The sequence below is a fragment of the Grus americana genome, chromosome 14, assembly GCF_028858705.1.
Source record: "Grus americana isolate bGruAme1 chromosome 14, bGruAme1.mat, whole genome shotgun sequence".
In the NCBI taxonomy this organism is placed as follows: Eukaryota; Metazoa; Chordata; class Aves; order Gruiformes; family Gruidae; genus Grus; species Grus americana.
Genome location: NC_072865.1, coordinates 18,613,042 through 18,628,988, shown reverse-complemented (window position 1 = coordinate 18,628,988; position 15,947 = coordinate 18,613,042). Strand labels below are relative to the sequence as shown.

Here is a 15,947-nt window from a genome sequence, read left to right as displayed (position 1 = left end):
CTGAGGACTTTTGAAAGAAAACCCAAAGACAGACTGTGCAAATCAGCATGTAGATTTGCTGGGAAATCACCTATGTGAGTGAACAACTGCTCTGAGTTCTGCGTCAGGTTTTGCCACCAGGAGCATCTCATGACACTTGTCTCATCCCTGCCTCAGCATCCAGGTTAATACCTACAGTATCGCATGCTCTCAGGCTTGAATTCTTAGAAGAAATTGAAGTGATGCAATGAGCAAGGACTTCTTGGAATACAACTTTACTGCTCTCACTTTCTGTAGAGGGACGATACCTGTGATAGACCCCATTCTATCACTTTTCTAACTCTGCCCCTATTTCTGGAGTTTTCTCCATAGCCACATCCTACCTCAGAAGAACTCGCCCCCATTCACAGCGGTGCAGGAGTTTCCTGCAGACTCGCAGCATCAGTATTACAGCCACATTATGTGGAGCAGCATCACACGGGAGCCCAGCACACAACTGACAGTCACCACACTGTCCCAACTCCACTGGCACTGAGTCTCATCCCACCCTGAGGAGATGGCTTCAGCACCCACCACCTGCTTCTCCTCAAGAAGCAAGGAGTGACTTAATGCACTGAGAGATGGAGCTTTTTCTCAAAACGAAAACCAACAGAGAACAACAGAGAGAACCAACAGGGAACAATATTGCTACTGGATCTGGCAAAGATGTAACCCACCTCACACCATGAAAGAACATTAGTGGGATTGCTTGGAGCATCTTCTGAAGAAATTTCTGGATCAAATCAAAGATGCGCTTAGCTCTTTCCCCATTCTTCTCAAATCTTCTGGATTCCTTCCAGTCATTACTTACCTTCCCTGCTTCTACATCTTGCTCTGAAAACTGATGTCTCCCTTGCTCTGGTCTGCAATAAGCAGCCTCTCCTCCCACTTGGCAGCTTTGCGGGAAGCCAAGGTCCATTCTCCTCTGCCCGTGGTCAGTGCAGAAACACAGGCCTGTTCTCCCCTCTCCCTTTACAGCCGGGGGTGCAAAGCACCCCCCGTTACGGGTACCTGCTATAACCTGAGCGCTAGTGCCGACCAGACTACGTGATCCCACGGGTGGCTGGTGGAGAACCACGGGAAATTCCCTGGGAACAGTGCCTGGGGATCAGGGGATGCTCTGATCTCCACGCAGCGGCCACTAGCCCTAGCAGCACCTAAAGGAAGGGGCAGGGCTTTGGTCGTCTTGTAAAGGTGCCGACAGATCCAGTTTAAGCTTCACAGAGATCGCTGACCTCTTGCAAATGCTCTCCTGATGAGGGGACGGGACAGGGCAGGGAAAGGAGATCTCCGCAGCGTCCTGCCATTCCAGATCACGTGAATTTGCTGTAAGGAGAGGCGCAGCAAGAGCAGTTAGAGGTGGCCAAGCTAAATAACAGCCACCTGCTCACACCCTGGCTGCTATTCCTTGCTCCGGAGACTTAAAAGACTTATGTTTGTAAAAGGCTGTCAAAGATAAGTCCCCACTTTATTGACATCCTTATCTAAATGCATGAGATAAGAGAAGCTGGGGGAGAGAGAAAAGCCACCGGAGGACTCACCAGGAGAACCACGAAGAAACTCAAAGCTCCTCCAAAGAGACCACTAGCTGCTCTTCTCCCCTAACACGGAATTATTTCAAATATTCAGAGTTTTTGCGTTCAAGGCGACCAGTCTCACTGTGCCTTGTCAGAAGTGGGCAAGTCACATTGCGCCTTTCCCTAGAAGGAGAGCTGAACCTTTCAGAGTCCCCTTCTGCCCTGTGTTTGTAAGAAGCCTGAGATAAATAAACTGTAACAATAATTTTAAAAAAGAAAAAAGTTATTACCAAAAGCACTTAGTATTCCCGTTCTGAGTTTTCATATTTTAATCTTTCTCCTTGTAATATAACTCCACCAAAAAGTTCAGTGGTCCATAAAAAAACCTCCAGCAAAATCAGAAAACTTGGGACCTACAATTTCTATACATGCATACACAGAGGCACCAAAAACCCACAGGCAAAAAAAGATATGGTCAGAAGGAAAAAAATGAAATGCAATCTTTCTTGGGCCTTCTTCAACATAACACCAAGAATCAATGAAGAAACACAATCCAATTTGTTTTCCCCCGGTGCTGGTCACCTTTAACAGAAAAGTCACTCTCTGTGCAACACCCGCCCTGTCTCCTGTTTTCATAAGCAGCACATAGAACCTCGGTGACCTCAGCAGTTGCATGCTGTGACAATAAATAAAGTTAGAAGCCTGTGCAAAACACCTCCAAGCCCTTTGGCCAACGTTCGCCGTGAACACACATGGGGTAACAACCAAGCGAGGAGGAAAACACAAGGTTTGGGGCTCCTGAGAAAGCTCCATCAGACTGCCTCTGCTCAGAAAAGCTGGCGTAGGTGCAATTCCTGATAAATTAGTAAAAAGATGCAAAAGCTGCTCTTCTCAGCCCGGTGAGTTTGTCTGTTGACCTGCAACACAACCGGCTCCAAGGTGGGGAGCAAGCCCCGGCTCTGGAGCTCCTGCATGCATCACCAGTTCTAGCTGAGAACAACAACAACCTGCTCGGGTCTGTAATACCCTTTGTAGGTGATTATGGGAAACAAAAAGGACTAAATTCAAAGCAGGTTTTCAACTGGGGGGGATCCAAAACTGCTGACTGAGGAGGAGAACAAAGCCAGATGGCATATGCTGGTATTGTTAGGGATTATGCAGTGTAAGGCAATAGGAAATGAGCAGAGAAAAAGACCCGGTTTGGTCCCATGGCTCCTCTCTTGCCAAACGAACATACCGGGGCAACCGTGAAACAATCAGTTTATGGGTTTCATTCCCCTCCACCCCCAGACTGAACTTAAATATTTGTATAAGCCCAGGCGTAACTTTTATCTAATGTTTTCCTTGGGGTTTACTAGCTGTTTAGAGCATTCAGGCTAAAAAGCATTCCCTCAAACTCTTGCCACAAAAAGAGCTGAAACTATGATACTAATTAAAACCACACTCTTTGGTATCAAGAAGACATGCTATTACTTTCTTTTTTTGCTCATGAGAAGCTGTTAATATGGGCAACGCATCTGGAACATTTTCCTTCCAAACGCCATGCTCGGTACCCCCTCCTGCTCAGGTCGGCTGGTTTATGAACTTGTCAGCAGTCTGGGGTGGGAAGGCTCATATTTACAAGAATAGATTTATTTTTTTTTTTATAACAAACCGTTTGCCAACTTAACATTATGAAAAGCACATCAAGAAAAAAAAAAAACCCAACACAAAAGCTTGACGCTGTATGAAAGGTAACAAGCTAAAGAACTGTCCTGCCTTGGTGCCCAATGGGCCAAGTCAAGGGATGAATCCTGCCAAAATACACTATGCATTTTGAAAAACAGCCTCTGACATTGCCAGGACGCTCCCGGACACTCAGCGCAGACCAGGCAAAGATGTGGGTTGCACTGTGCACCACCGCTCATCCGCCCCAGGGTAAGGTCCATTAAAGAAAAAGGTAAGATTTCATGCTCATTTTACCCCATCTAATTTGGATGCTTCTAAGGTTGCCGTTACTGTGGTATCAGCACCTCATAAACATCAACAAAATTATCCTTATAACATTTTGGGGAAAAAAAACTCTATTATCACATTTAAAGGATGGAAAATTAAGGCCAAAAAAAAATAAATATCCAGGGCCAGGTTTGGGTTCAGCGCAATATTCAAAAGCGTCCATGTGTATGTATCCTGAGAAGTCTAAGGCGGTAAAAAACCCATATTTCCTTGTCCAAGCCCAAACAATGGTGCCTCATTCAGAGCAGTAATTGCACCGCAGAAGCGCAGGAAGCAGCGAGAACCGGCTGCGTTGGTCCAACCCTCCCGGAGCACCGATTTCCAAGTCCCCGCCGATTTCGAGCAGCGTCCTGGATGCTGCCGGCCTCGCCAGAGCAGCTCGGCAGCGGGTCAGGCAGGCTGCCACGGCTAGCGGCTGCCTGCGAAAGATCCGGGCTGAAGTCTCGACAGAAGCATCTGCGCTGCTCGCGAGGAAAACAAAAGTGGCAGGAGGGATCCTCCCGGGAAGGCGCTTGTCCCACAAGTGTCACTCTCGGGACCACAAAAGTAAATAATGTTTCATCAGAGCAATTTGGTTTCTGGTTTCTGTTTGGGAGCGTGGCTTTTGCTGTGTTGACTCAAAACAAAACTCAGCTTCCCTTTTTGACAGCCACAAAGATGCCAGATTTTAATTCCTGGTGGTGCAAAGTGCAGGCAGGGGAGGGAGGGAGCCTTCGAGGGCTGAGATGGTTTATTTTATACTTATTTTTTGGTGATATTTTAGCTTTGAGCAAGCTCCCGCCTGGTTAGCAAGCTTCTAGGCTCGCCAACAATACAGAAGAGCTGCCTAAGTTACAAAAACAAGTTAATACATAAAAAATATGACTTCAGCAAAGAAGTTAAGCTAGATGGGTGAACAGGCTGTAATTTGTTGCATGCTTCCATTGTGCGGGGATCCAAAGTAATAAAATATTCCTGTAACGCTAGAACTGTGAGGCCCGGCCCCAGCACGACGTTGGGATTCCAGTATTAGCCGTGCCACGCCATCCCCCAGCTCACCACCGAACGGAGCTTTATGTCACCTACCGACCTCCCCAGTGCCAACCTCCGCAGCGCAGCGCTCCGCTGGCCCTTTTATTTTGAATTTCACCCCAAAGCAAAAGATCAAGTAATGAAGTTATCGCGGAGGTGGCCGCGGCAGCGGGATGCCGAGATGACATCTCACGTCAATTTGATGCAAATCCATCCGCATCCGAAGCGGCATCAGAGAATCCCGGCGCTGGCCGCAGACCTCGATTTTATGGGCGCGGGGGAGGGCTTGGAAGGGCACGGGCTGCCTCGCAAACCCCCCCATCCCCCCCCCCCGTCCCCCTTTTCATTTGAGGCTGACAGGCAAAGCTTGAACACATCGTTACAGCCTTGAGGAGGCTGCTAAAGGTAACACTCACGTTACAAATGAATTAATGGGAAACACTCACCTTCCCCACGAGCTTGCCTTTCCTGTTCATGCAAAGGTAGAAGTCTGTCTCCTTCCCTTTGATCCGGACTTGACTGCCAAAAGTGTCTGTTTCCACTAGAAGCTGGGCTTGTAAAGGAAGAAGAAAAAAAAAAAAAAGGCATTTACCAATACAGCCCCGTTAAGTCAGAGTGTGCAAAGCTCATCAACGTGTTGTCCCGTTACCTCTACCCGAACCACACCACGCGGGGATGCTCTGCAAGGGAACCACCCAGGAACCACCCTGGGCTGAGCTCCAGGCTTGCTCACAGGTGCAGCGCTGACACGTCTCCACCGACTCCTATGCGGATGCTCCAGATTTAACGCCAGTTTAGCATAAAATATGCATGTATACGCGTGTGTTCCATCAGACCACACCAACCCCACCACCCCATCAGCAGTATAAAGCTAGATGCTCCCCTTTGCACCACAGGAGGGTTCTCAGAGGGTAAGAACATGGATTTTGTTCTCACGCAAATAAAAGATTAGCGCAACAGGAATGAAAATCCTTTCCCCACGGCCAGCAGCCCTCAAACACTTCACAGAAGCGGTCCAGCCACACAGTCACGGTGCAAAACCTCACAGTGATCTCCTGAAGATCACCACAACAGCTAGCAGGGGAGATATTCGTCGCTGCTTGTTCCCTCTGATGAACATCCGCCCTGCAGACATCCTCTGTGCGTCTAGCTATGTTCCCAGGAGGTCACTAATTGCTTTCTGGCAGTCCAGGTCTGCGACTCCTGCTCTAGCTGGGAGAAATACAGCTGATCTCATAGCACCTCGCACGTTTACTGAGGCCAGAGCTGGTCTGCAGCATTGCAGGAGCCACGGGAGAGGACAGATTTCTGCTGCATCTCCATAAACCACCTGCCCCGACACAGCTGTATTCGCAGAAGCGGCCGAGCTGCCACCCAGATGTGTAGCGTGCCATCATCACCTCAAAAACCTAGACACGTCCAAATTCAGCATTTTATTCCGTCTCTGATCTAAACACAAATTCCAGTCATGCTCGAGATTCGGATTCCAGGAATTTCCCTGGAGAGGCAGGAACAGGCAGACTGGACATTTTGGTTCAGATCCATCTCCGATACGGAGGGGGAGAAAGGAGACATGGTCGAAACACAATGCAAGAATGTGTAAGCGTCAGCAAGTGCAAATCCACGGTCCTGCTCTGGAAATACTCACGCTTGTAAGACCCGAGCCTTACCGTAGAAACACGGCTTTTGCCAAACTCTGGAGAATGTTTGATCTGTGCTGCAAAAAGTCACATTCTTTTTGGCATTCATATTTCAAACTTTAAAACCCTCTAAGAGCAAATATGTTCACTGTAAGGATTTACCATGGGGATAGAAATAGGAGTTTGTTTCATTTAAACACATTAATATTTTTCCCACTTGTAAAGTCAGCTTTTGGCTTCTGCAGCAGTGCAAATATCACAAACGTTTAACTCACAAGGGCCCTAAACAGAGTTTTCCCTTTGCAGCTCACTCACACATGCAAGTTCAGGGTTTCCCAGTTACTAGCTCTTTACATTTATTTAGATACATTTGCTAAAGCTGTTATCACAGGGGATATTTAAATAATAACTACTTTCTGACAGCGAGTGGGACAATGCCTGTATTATAGCAGAACATTACTCGCAATCACGCGTAAGTACGGATATTTATCTAAGTCTTTCAGAAATGCACCACGTTGTTGGGTATCTGCGATGGAGAGCAGCTTGCCAGCGACAGCCGGGTGCTGCAGGCTTCCCCTCCCCACCTGCCAAGGTGGTACCGAAGCAGTGACGACCCCCGCACGCCTGCGAGGAAGGGCCACATGCACCAGGAATATCCCATCGTCGTGAGGATATACGGATGAGTAAAGCCAGGATGGGGGAGGATGGCACAGGGTCAAAGATGGGTCGTCAAGGGGAAGAGGAGCAACATGGTATGTAACTTGGTGAATGCCCACTGCTTCAAGAAGTTCAGGGAGGCTCCTCAGATGCAACGCAGCATTAACGAACCAGGGAATGGCCAGAGGTAGGACTATCTTTAATGAGGTGACTGTGAAAGGTCTTCCTCTCAAATGAACAAGGGCATCAGAGAGGACTAATGGTCAACCTCAGATGGGGAGAGCAGCAGCCTGCACATGAGGGAAGGTCATGGAGCCAGCACAAGAGGTCCCAAAGACTGGCCCAAGAACCACAACCAGCACCCGAGGAGCTGCCCACAGATCCACAGTGTCAAACCCACCCGTGCAAATGGACCCAGGGCCACCCACCGAAGGGGTCAAGCAAGAGCTCCACAGCTTGCACACGGGCAAGAATAGGACACGGCAAGTTCCTGTCTAAGCTGCAAAGCATTCCCCGTCCGTTCCAGTCTCAGCGCTGCAACTAAAGCTGCTAAGACTAACGCTGAGTATCAGAGACGGGTTTTGGCCAGCCAAAGTAGCAGCTCACGTCGATAAAGCATGCCAACGTGACAACCTCAATCTGTGGTCCCGCCGGACAGTCGTCAACCAGCACCTCTCCGACGCAGGTCCCCCCCCAGCAGCCACGCTCAGATGGACAAACACGGGGCATGCCGGCTCGTGTTCCCCACCCCCTCGCTCTGCAGCCAGTATGAGTAATATCCAAGCTGATTTTAATTTGAAAAATATCACCTTAAAAAGATGCCGGTTCCCTGCTGTGAAAATTAAAACCATCTGGATGGAGTGATTTCAAATAATTAATCTAGGTCTCCTTTGACACCGCTACTAATTAAAATATGATACCTTCCTCCCCCTTTTTAAATAAAGAATTTAAATAAAGTTTAAAGATCTAATAAAATAATATCATAATTTAGAACTAAATGGAAGTCACCTTTCCTGCGGGCTGCAAAGGTTACGCTGGCACTGAGATCCCTCCCGGGCTAGTACCACAGCACGGACCGAGCAGCGGCAGACAGGCAAGCACCCAGTGCAACACCCACAGCAGAAAAAACACCGGCATATGTACCCCAGTGTCCCAAGGAGGCTCGCGAGCCCCGGAGATCACCCTGCACCCAATGTCTAGGAGTGGGGAGCAGAGAGAAGGAGGTTCAGCAGATGCTGTCTGCTCCCCGCTGTGATCCTAACTGCTGAAGTACAGGCTAAGGCCACCCGTAGGTACCCGCTTCTGAAAACCCTGGGTCTTAAGGTGTTGGAAACGATCTTATTTCTACGGATCCTTGACCTCTTTTCCTACAAGAGACATCAGTGCGGCTTTAGGGTTGGGTTCATAACCCAGTTGGCTTCCAGCCTAAGGCACCCCTTACAGCTGATTCTCCTTTTCACAACAGGCATCTCCTTAAATTCTCTCAGGAGCTGTGACAGGGACCTTGGACAACACGGCTAGTCAGCTAAAATCAGCTGGGAGACATCCTAGTCCTGACTGCTGCAACAAGAGTTCCTAGGGGACGGCGGCTGCCCCAGCAGAAGGGGCTGCTGAGCTCTCCCACCCCACTCCCACGCGGCAGGAGAACAGCTCAGTCACCACCACCAAGATTTAAAGAGATGTAAGCCGAGCTCGGCTTGCTGTCTCGTTTGCCTCTGCGATAAAGACGCTATAGCCACAACAAAAGCGCCAGGGAAAATCCACGGGTGAAATAAGTCCCACCAAGCCGGAGCAGTGTCCCCACGGCAGTCTGCTGCTCAGGACACCCGACTTCAGCGCCACCGGTCCCCAGATACACCGCAGAGAGATTACAATCTTTGTTTTCAAAAGCCCTGCACTCTAGCCTTCAGATCAGGTATTATTGTTTAAATTCTTTGACAGCTAGATATTCTGATATATTTTCCACGGGGGGGGGGGGGGGGGAGCTAAAGAGAAAAGATGTCTTTAGAGGGTGAGATCTTCTGCTACATGCTTTTGCCTTATTGGCCCATTTAACCTAAACCTTCCTGAAAACTCCCACTGGAAGAGACTGGAATTCCTCACATGTCTAGGTGAAAAGGATTACATATATACGTTGAAAAGCTATCTTCCAGCTAAGAAAACACCAAGTCAGGGAGATATGTGAAGGTGGCAGAAAATATGCCAAATTATCTTTCAAATATTTCCTGGGAGTGGGAGGACGGGAGCCAGAAAAGCGCAGGGAAAGAAAGGAGAAAGAGGGCACCTGCGAAGTGTGAGGTTTACATGTACCTATCACAAAAGCCTAGCGCCAGCCAGGTTCAGATAAATGAAGAGATAAAGGGGGAAAACACAATGAAGGTGCAGAAGGACTGGTTACTTTAGGTCTATCCACCATTGCTTTTTTTTTTTTTCTAAAGGTATAAATCCTGCAAAAGGAGCTGCAGAGAAAAAGAAACTACAGCCACTTACACTGCCCATGGGCATCCTGAAGCAGGCCGGCTAAAACAGATTTTTTGGGCAAAAGGCGCTCAGAGGGCACCAAGATTTTGTTGCTTTTATTGTACTTTTTTTCTGATGCAATTACAAAGTTGGGGAAACCATTCTCAGCACTTGAAACAATTTCCAGTTAATGAAGAGGAAGGATGTACAGGTACGCCGAGGCTGGACCACAGCATTGGTGATGGAGAGAGGCTTTCCAGTTTATTAATTCTGATGCTATCAACCGAGACAAAATGCATTTCCAACGTTCACGGTATACATTGCATCTGATGGGAGAGTAAAATTTACTCTGGAATCTTCCAGTGTGAACCCCAGCATGGCCAAAGGTGTTTAAAATAGTTGAAACCTGCTCAAACACAGCCTGCCCCCACCAAAACCACGGGAATCCTTTACACGACCACAACATAGGAGAGAACGACCCTGTCTCCACTTCACATCCATGACATAACGACAAGGGAATAATGCCAAAATTAGGTCAAGTCTGGAGGGTCTAATAAAGCCCGCAGGCTATGAACAAGCGAGGGAATCTAGGCTGCATCCTCAAGTTTTATTTACACACTTGTATGTTCCTCCAACCTGTACCATTTTAAATAGTTATAACCCATACAATCCAATTCCAGTCTCAATTATTCAGGTGCGAATCAGGAGTAACTACCAAAATCAATAAGGCTGGTGCTCAGGAGGGCAGAGCTCTGATCCACATACCATTGCAATTAGCTCATCCAGCCTGTCTCGAGCGAGCATAGGATACGTATGTCAAATTATTAAAAGGGATGGTCATGGAGAGATGGAGTAAGAGCAGCTCCAAGATCCAGGCTCCAGGTATTATCTTTTTTAAGCCATTAATTTGCACAAGCAAGGGAAGTACCCAGTGTTAGAGCAGGGGGACCACACCGGGAACACCCAGTCTTAACCCAGGCTTTTAAAAACACCATCTCTCAAAACAAGGTTTGCTTTTGAACCTCATTTAAACATCATATCTTTTACTTGGTCAGCCGATGCAGTTAGGGGAAAAAGACATGATTTGGAGGGCATAAGCCCCTCAGAGCATCAACACTTTAACATACACCCAGTGCCACGTCCCCTGCGGCACTTCTCCATGCCCAATTTTGGGGCAGGGAGGGGAGCAGGACCGAGGGCTCTGTGTGAACAAAGGAAGGACTGCAGAGACAACCTGCCACCCGCGTAACAGCCTTAGTAGCTCTCAGGAACCAGACAGGTTAAATATTTGCATGGGAGACATCAGAAGAAAATCTATAATGCAGCAAAGACCTCAAAGGCACTTACAGCGCAGCAACCTGATCCCGCAAATACTTTCACACAAAGGACTTCGCACACATCGGAAGGCCCTCGAGTGCTGATAAAGACCCTTACACGGCTTCAGGGTCCTGCCTCTGCCACCGGTTGCATGGTTGGACATGCCGGGAGCATGGCTTTGGACATGGAGGTGCGAGCTTCCCCCCTCGCCAGCCCTCCGCAGGACTGTCTCCTCGCCCTGCCTACCTGCAACCTCCCCAAGGGCTCGATGGATGGAGGAAAGCGCAGGATCACAGCACTTTTAACAGAGAAATAAGGGCTAAAGTTCCTGTTCCTGGTGTCCTCTGGGACACCTTCCCCTGGGTTTCACCTCTACACTTCAGAGGTGAAAGAGCTCCAGTCTCCGGGAGATGCTCTCAGGCACTCTCATCTGCAAACAACCACCTAGCACCGAGAAGGCATCCTGTCCCATTTCCAAGGCGCTGAGCTATCCCCTCGGCGCTCACTGGGCACGTCTACATGACACGAAGCCAAGACATGCGGAAATATCCCACGCCGGTGCCAACCACGCCAGCCCGAGTACCCAGCCCAGGACAGATGTGCAAGCATGACACACCACCGCAGCAGTTAACCCCACGCAGGGCACAGACCGAGATATTCGGGCAATAAAACATCACTCGCACACTAGTGAAACCGTCACTATTTAAGCCTGTCACACCATCACGGTGGTCTCACCTGTCGGGACGCCCACCCAAAAAATTCCGTTTCAGTAGCGGGTAACAAAACACGCCCAGGGAACAATGCTGAGCTGCTGGTGTTCCCCAAGCATCTCAGGGACCATCTTGGGGAGAACCTGCCTCCCAACTCTGTAGGAGATGGGTTGCTTATGCCAGAATGGCAATATCAAGGAGAAAAAAAAAAAAAAAAAAAAAAAAAAAAGAGATTCTAAAATAAAGAAGTACTCATCTCAGGACTGCCCAGGCTCCTAAAGGATGACAAAGCTTCCAGACACAGTCCCTGTAAACTAACTCTATTCACCACATCTTGGGAAAAGCTTTAATGAAAATTCGCTACTTTGAGGTCTTTTATCAGCCCATGCATATGAAAATTCTTTGATAGTTTAGCTGCCATAAGACCAGAATAAATACCGAGGTAGGTCTTAGAGATTTTGCCCAACTTAAATAAAAATTTAATAAATCCCTGAAACTGTGATTCTGTGAAAAACAGAAAAATAAAAAAAAAAAATATCTGAGGACAACATGAAAATTTTAAGTACCTTATTACTGGCCCAAGACTGCACTACCCAGAGTCTGGTCATCGTTTACCCACGTGAAAAATGAATGTAAAATACTGTCATTTTGACACGGAGCCATTTGCACCCATTTGTAGATCTAAGAAAACAGGATTAAGCAGTGGGGAATCAGACTTGGCCTCTCGCAGATGTTTTATACATAATTCACCATAAGAGACACTAAAAATATTTTGGCAGTTGCTTCAATGATGAATAAGCTTATTTAGACAAGATTCAGTAAAACTGGAGGCGATAGGTTGTGTGCTTTAAAAACGCCTGGGCGGGGAGCAGCAGCAGCGAACAAATTCTTCACTGAACTTTGCCACCTGCACGCTCGCCATGACTAAGAAGGAGGCTTGGAAAGAGAAACGTTAAAAATGTTAGCACAGAAATTCCTCTATCTCACCAGGGTGTCTTGCTGCCTCCAAACACAGCTCAAGTGGACAGTATTTCTACAGAGGCAGGAAAACTGCTTGACAAGCTGCCAGGCTCCGAGTCTGGAATTAGTGAAGGATGAGCCTCAAAAAAGTTCAGAAGCTCTGTTATGCTTGAAAAAGCACCTAAAATGAAAAATAAAGGGCCAAACCCTGATGTCTTTGATCATTCTCATTTGAATAAATTCCTACTGACATAGTCAAGCCCAACAGACAAGGACCTCAGAACCTGGCCCTGAGCACCTAGCTGAAACGCATCCAAAGCACTGGAATCTCTTGGGTCTGGAAATAGCGTGAACCTTTCCCGTCCCGCAGAGGGTTAGAATTACCACAAGAACAAACCCTGCTGAAGTTATTTTGACTCTCTTGTTCCCAGGCTAAGCTGAACCCAAAAAAAATACTGATGTACACAAAAATAACAATAAGCGGAGAACGACGACTACGGGAACCCCACGTACTCTTGCTTTTCCAAAGCTGCTTTATCTGTGGCCAGAAGCGTAGGACAGACCACACTTACTCTGAAGCACTTGCCCACCTCTCTTGGGCAACCTGGTGGCTGGCCGCTCATCCTCAGCAATGAAGTAGGTGTGATGTTAGCACCACCGTATCTTCTTACCAAGGAGTCCCAAACACATAAATCTCTCCCGTATGCCAACACCATGATGGTTGCACTTACTCCAAAAGTCAGTCCATCCAGGTTCCACTGTTGGGTTTGCAAGTGCTCCAAAACGGGGCTACTCAGGAGAAATCCATAAAGCATTTGCAGCGTTAGTTGAATTATCAGCCGCGCTTGATATACAAAGATGCTATGTTCTACCGAGCAGGTTTTACTATTCTGTGCCCTCCAGTAAAAGTTGAAATTACAACAATTAATTTTATGGCTAGGAATATAAGCATGCATGTGCATTTTCTCAAAGGGGCTCACTGGCACTTTCCCTTCTTCCAGCAAGTAAAAAAATATGCTGAAAACAAAGTTGCAGGATGCTCCGGTATTTTCAATGGGATTCTTGTGGCTCTGGAACCCGGAGGAGCAGAGGCAGCAGCGCAACCTACCAGGAAAAATGTTCTGGCACACAAGGAAAATTTTTAAGATTTTTAAACAGGGTTTGCTCTTACAAATGGACACAAACACAATTTCAAAGATATCTGACTTTTTAATGCTTGTGCTGCTGAAGCTCATTTTTGCCAAACAAAAGACAACATATTATTAAATTAAGTACAGAAAGTTGTCACTTTTAGATAAGAACATGAGAGCATGACTGTTTTTTGGGTAAGGGTTGAAAGAGGTGGACAAGAACTGATCTTCTACAGCACCTGGGGACACGCATCCTCTGGAACCAACTGCAGCCAAAGCAAGTCCCCAGGTGAAGCACCTTGGAGGAGAGTCCTCTGCATCAGTCCCTTTGAAAAGGTCTCTCCCTACAGACATGGCACAACTCTTTCAACTATTCTCAGAGCAGAAGCAACAGAAATAACAACAAAAAATCAGATATCACATTAACTCTGCTTTCAGCACTTTTGGTTTTGGGGGGTTTTTTGTTTGGGGTTTTTGGGGGTTTTTTTTTTGTTTGGTTGGTTGGGTTTTTTTGGAAACACATTCATCACGGGGCTTTTCTCAAACTGTTACCCCCAGTCCACAGCATAGGTAAGACTATTTACTTGCCTTTTACTGCATTTTAATTGCATGAGAAGTTTTAAAAGTCTTTTTTTTTTTTTCCCCCTAGAGTCATTTGGGACAAAAGGCATCTGGCACTGGGTATTTAAATAAGACCTGTCAGAACTGTAAAATTAGTTTTACATTTTAATAAAGGTACTTTAAAAATCTCAAATAAAATTCTACATTCAAATCATAAGTGTTTGGACTAAGAAAAGGAGATCCCATGTTAAATCTTAATATAAAAAAATAAATCAGGTACAGAAATAAGCCAGTCTTCATCTGCGGCGTTATAAACAAGAGCAGCAAAGAGAAGAGGCAACATCTCTAATAGCTTATTTTGAGGTATTCTGGGTTTAAACAATCAGCACTGACAGTGTAAAATCTGTATTATATTATTTGTTACTTATCCCGCTTTCAGTTTATCCAGAGACCCAGGTCACCTATAAAGCTCAGTCTCAGCCCCATGTTTCCAGCCAAAATTTTCTCAGCCCCTTTCTCCCCTCCCCGCCCCAGAGCATCCTCCCCTCCCCTCCCCGCACTGGAGGGGGTGGCCCTGTGGACCTGCGCAGGGGATGACGGTGCCTTGATGCGGCGGGTGGCAGGTGACACCACCTGTACCCATCCCAACGCGGACAGACAGAGCTCGTTTAGCTTGGAGGGCTCTTCGGCCAGCTCTTTAATCAGCACATAATTCGCTTTAACAATCTTCAGACATACAGACAAAGGACAAACCCTCCTTCCGGCACTTGCTACCCCACGCCAGCGAGCATGTCCCTCCTCCCCACCATTGCTCTCCTGGTTTATCTCCCTCTAGAATCTTTGGAGCACACAGGAGAAGGAAATTCCCCACCGCTATTTATACGTAGCAGACTTGAAACACTTACAGGCAGTCCTGACTTCTCTGTGCCAAGGCCAAGGAGCAGGGCTGCCCCTCGTTCACCTTTGCCATGGAAGGGCGAAGCCACCTAAGGAACCCGCCGAGGTGGCCAAGTCACCCCACGCTTGCTGCCACCCCCCCGCTCCGCCAAGCTCTGCTGCTGCAGGAGCCGCCCGCGGCACCCCTCACCGCCAGGAGACACCACACAACCCGCACGGCAAGAGACAGCCCTTAGCAAACACCACCTTATCTGCAAGGGCCCAGCGCGGAGTTGCAGCCAGCCTGGGACCAACCCACGGCAGAAGAGAGTAGTTTCTCCATCCAGGGCCCCAAAGGACCCAGCAAGCTTGAACTAAGGAGCTTCTGTGCGAGCTCCTGGTGGGGAAAGCAGGCAGCTTTCCCTAAATCCCGGTGCCCACCAGGCCCGGCCCTCCACCGAGGTCGTGAAGTGAGCTGAGACCCTTTGCAGGCCAGGGGAGCGGGCAGGGAAGAGCCGCAGGCGCAGGGGGGGGCTCAGGCCAGACTCCCCCAGCGACCGCCACGCTGCCTTCCTCCCTGCCGCCAGCTGCCCCAGCCTGGCGTTTCACCGCAGGTCCACCTCCGGTGTGAAGAGTTAAAGCTCATCCCCCAACGGGCAGGAATGAAAAGGAGACAAAAAAGCAGGATGCTGGTGAATGACAGCAGTGGGTGGCCGACGGCCCCTGCCCGGCGCGCTCCGCATACAACAGGCACAGCCAAGTGTGTCTGGCACCAGACAATTATTTCGCTGGAGGTGCGTGAGGCGGGAGCGCCGAGAGCCATTCTCACAGCGAAGCAACCAGCCATGTCGGCTAACAAAACCGCTCGCCGTGAAGCGTTCCTCTCCTTGCTCCCATCTCCTCACCGGGGTTTGGGTTTGTGGGTTGGGTTTTTTTTGGGTTTGGGTTGGGTTTTTTTTTCTGTGTTGTCCTTCCTGCTGGGGCATTTGCAGCTCTGAAAAAAAAGCAGGTCAAACATCCTCAAATGGTGTATTTAGTGCTTCCCCTCGGGTTTCCGTGGCTTCCCTGCCATTTTCCTACCGGACTCAGGAGCGC

General features: G+C 48.2%; 1 protein-coding gene across 1 annotated transcript in view; it reads right to left on the bottom strand.

Annotated features, from left to right (window-relative positions):
- FGF18 (fibroblast growth factor 18) overlaps positions 1-15,947 on the bottom strand; it is a 74,074-nt gene that overhangs the window by 14,646 nt on the left and 43,481 nt on the right. The window contains exon 5 of the mRNA XM_054841848.1: positions 4,988-5,094. Coding sequence (XP_054697823.1) covers positions 4,988-5,094 — 107 coding nt within the window. The remainder of the gene's footprint in view (positions 1-4,987; positions 5,095-15,947) is intronic.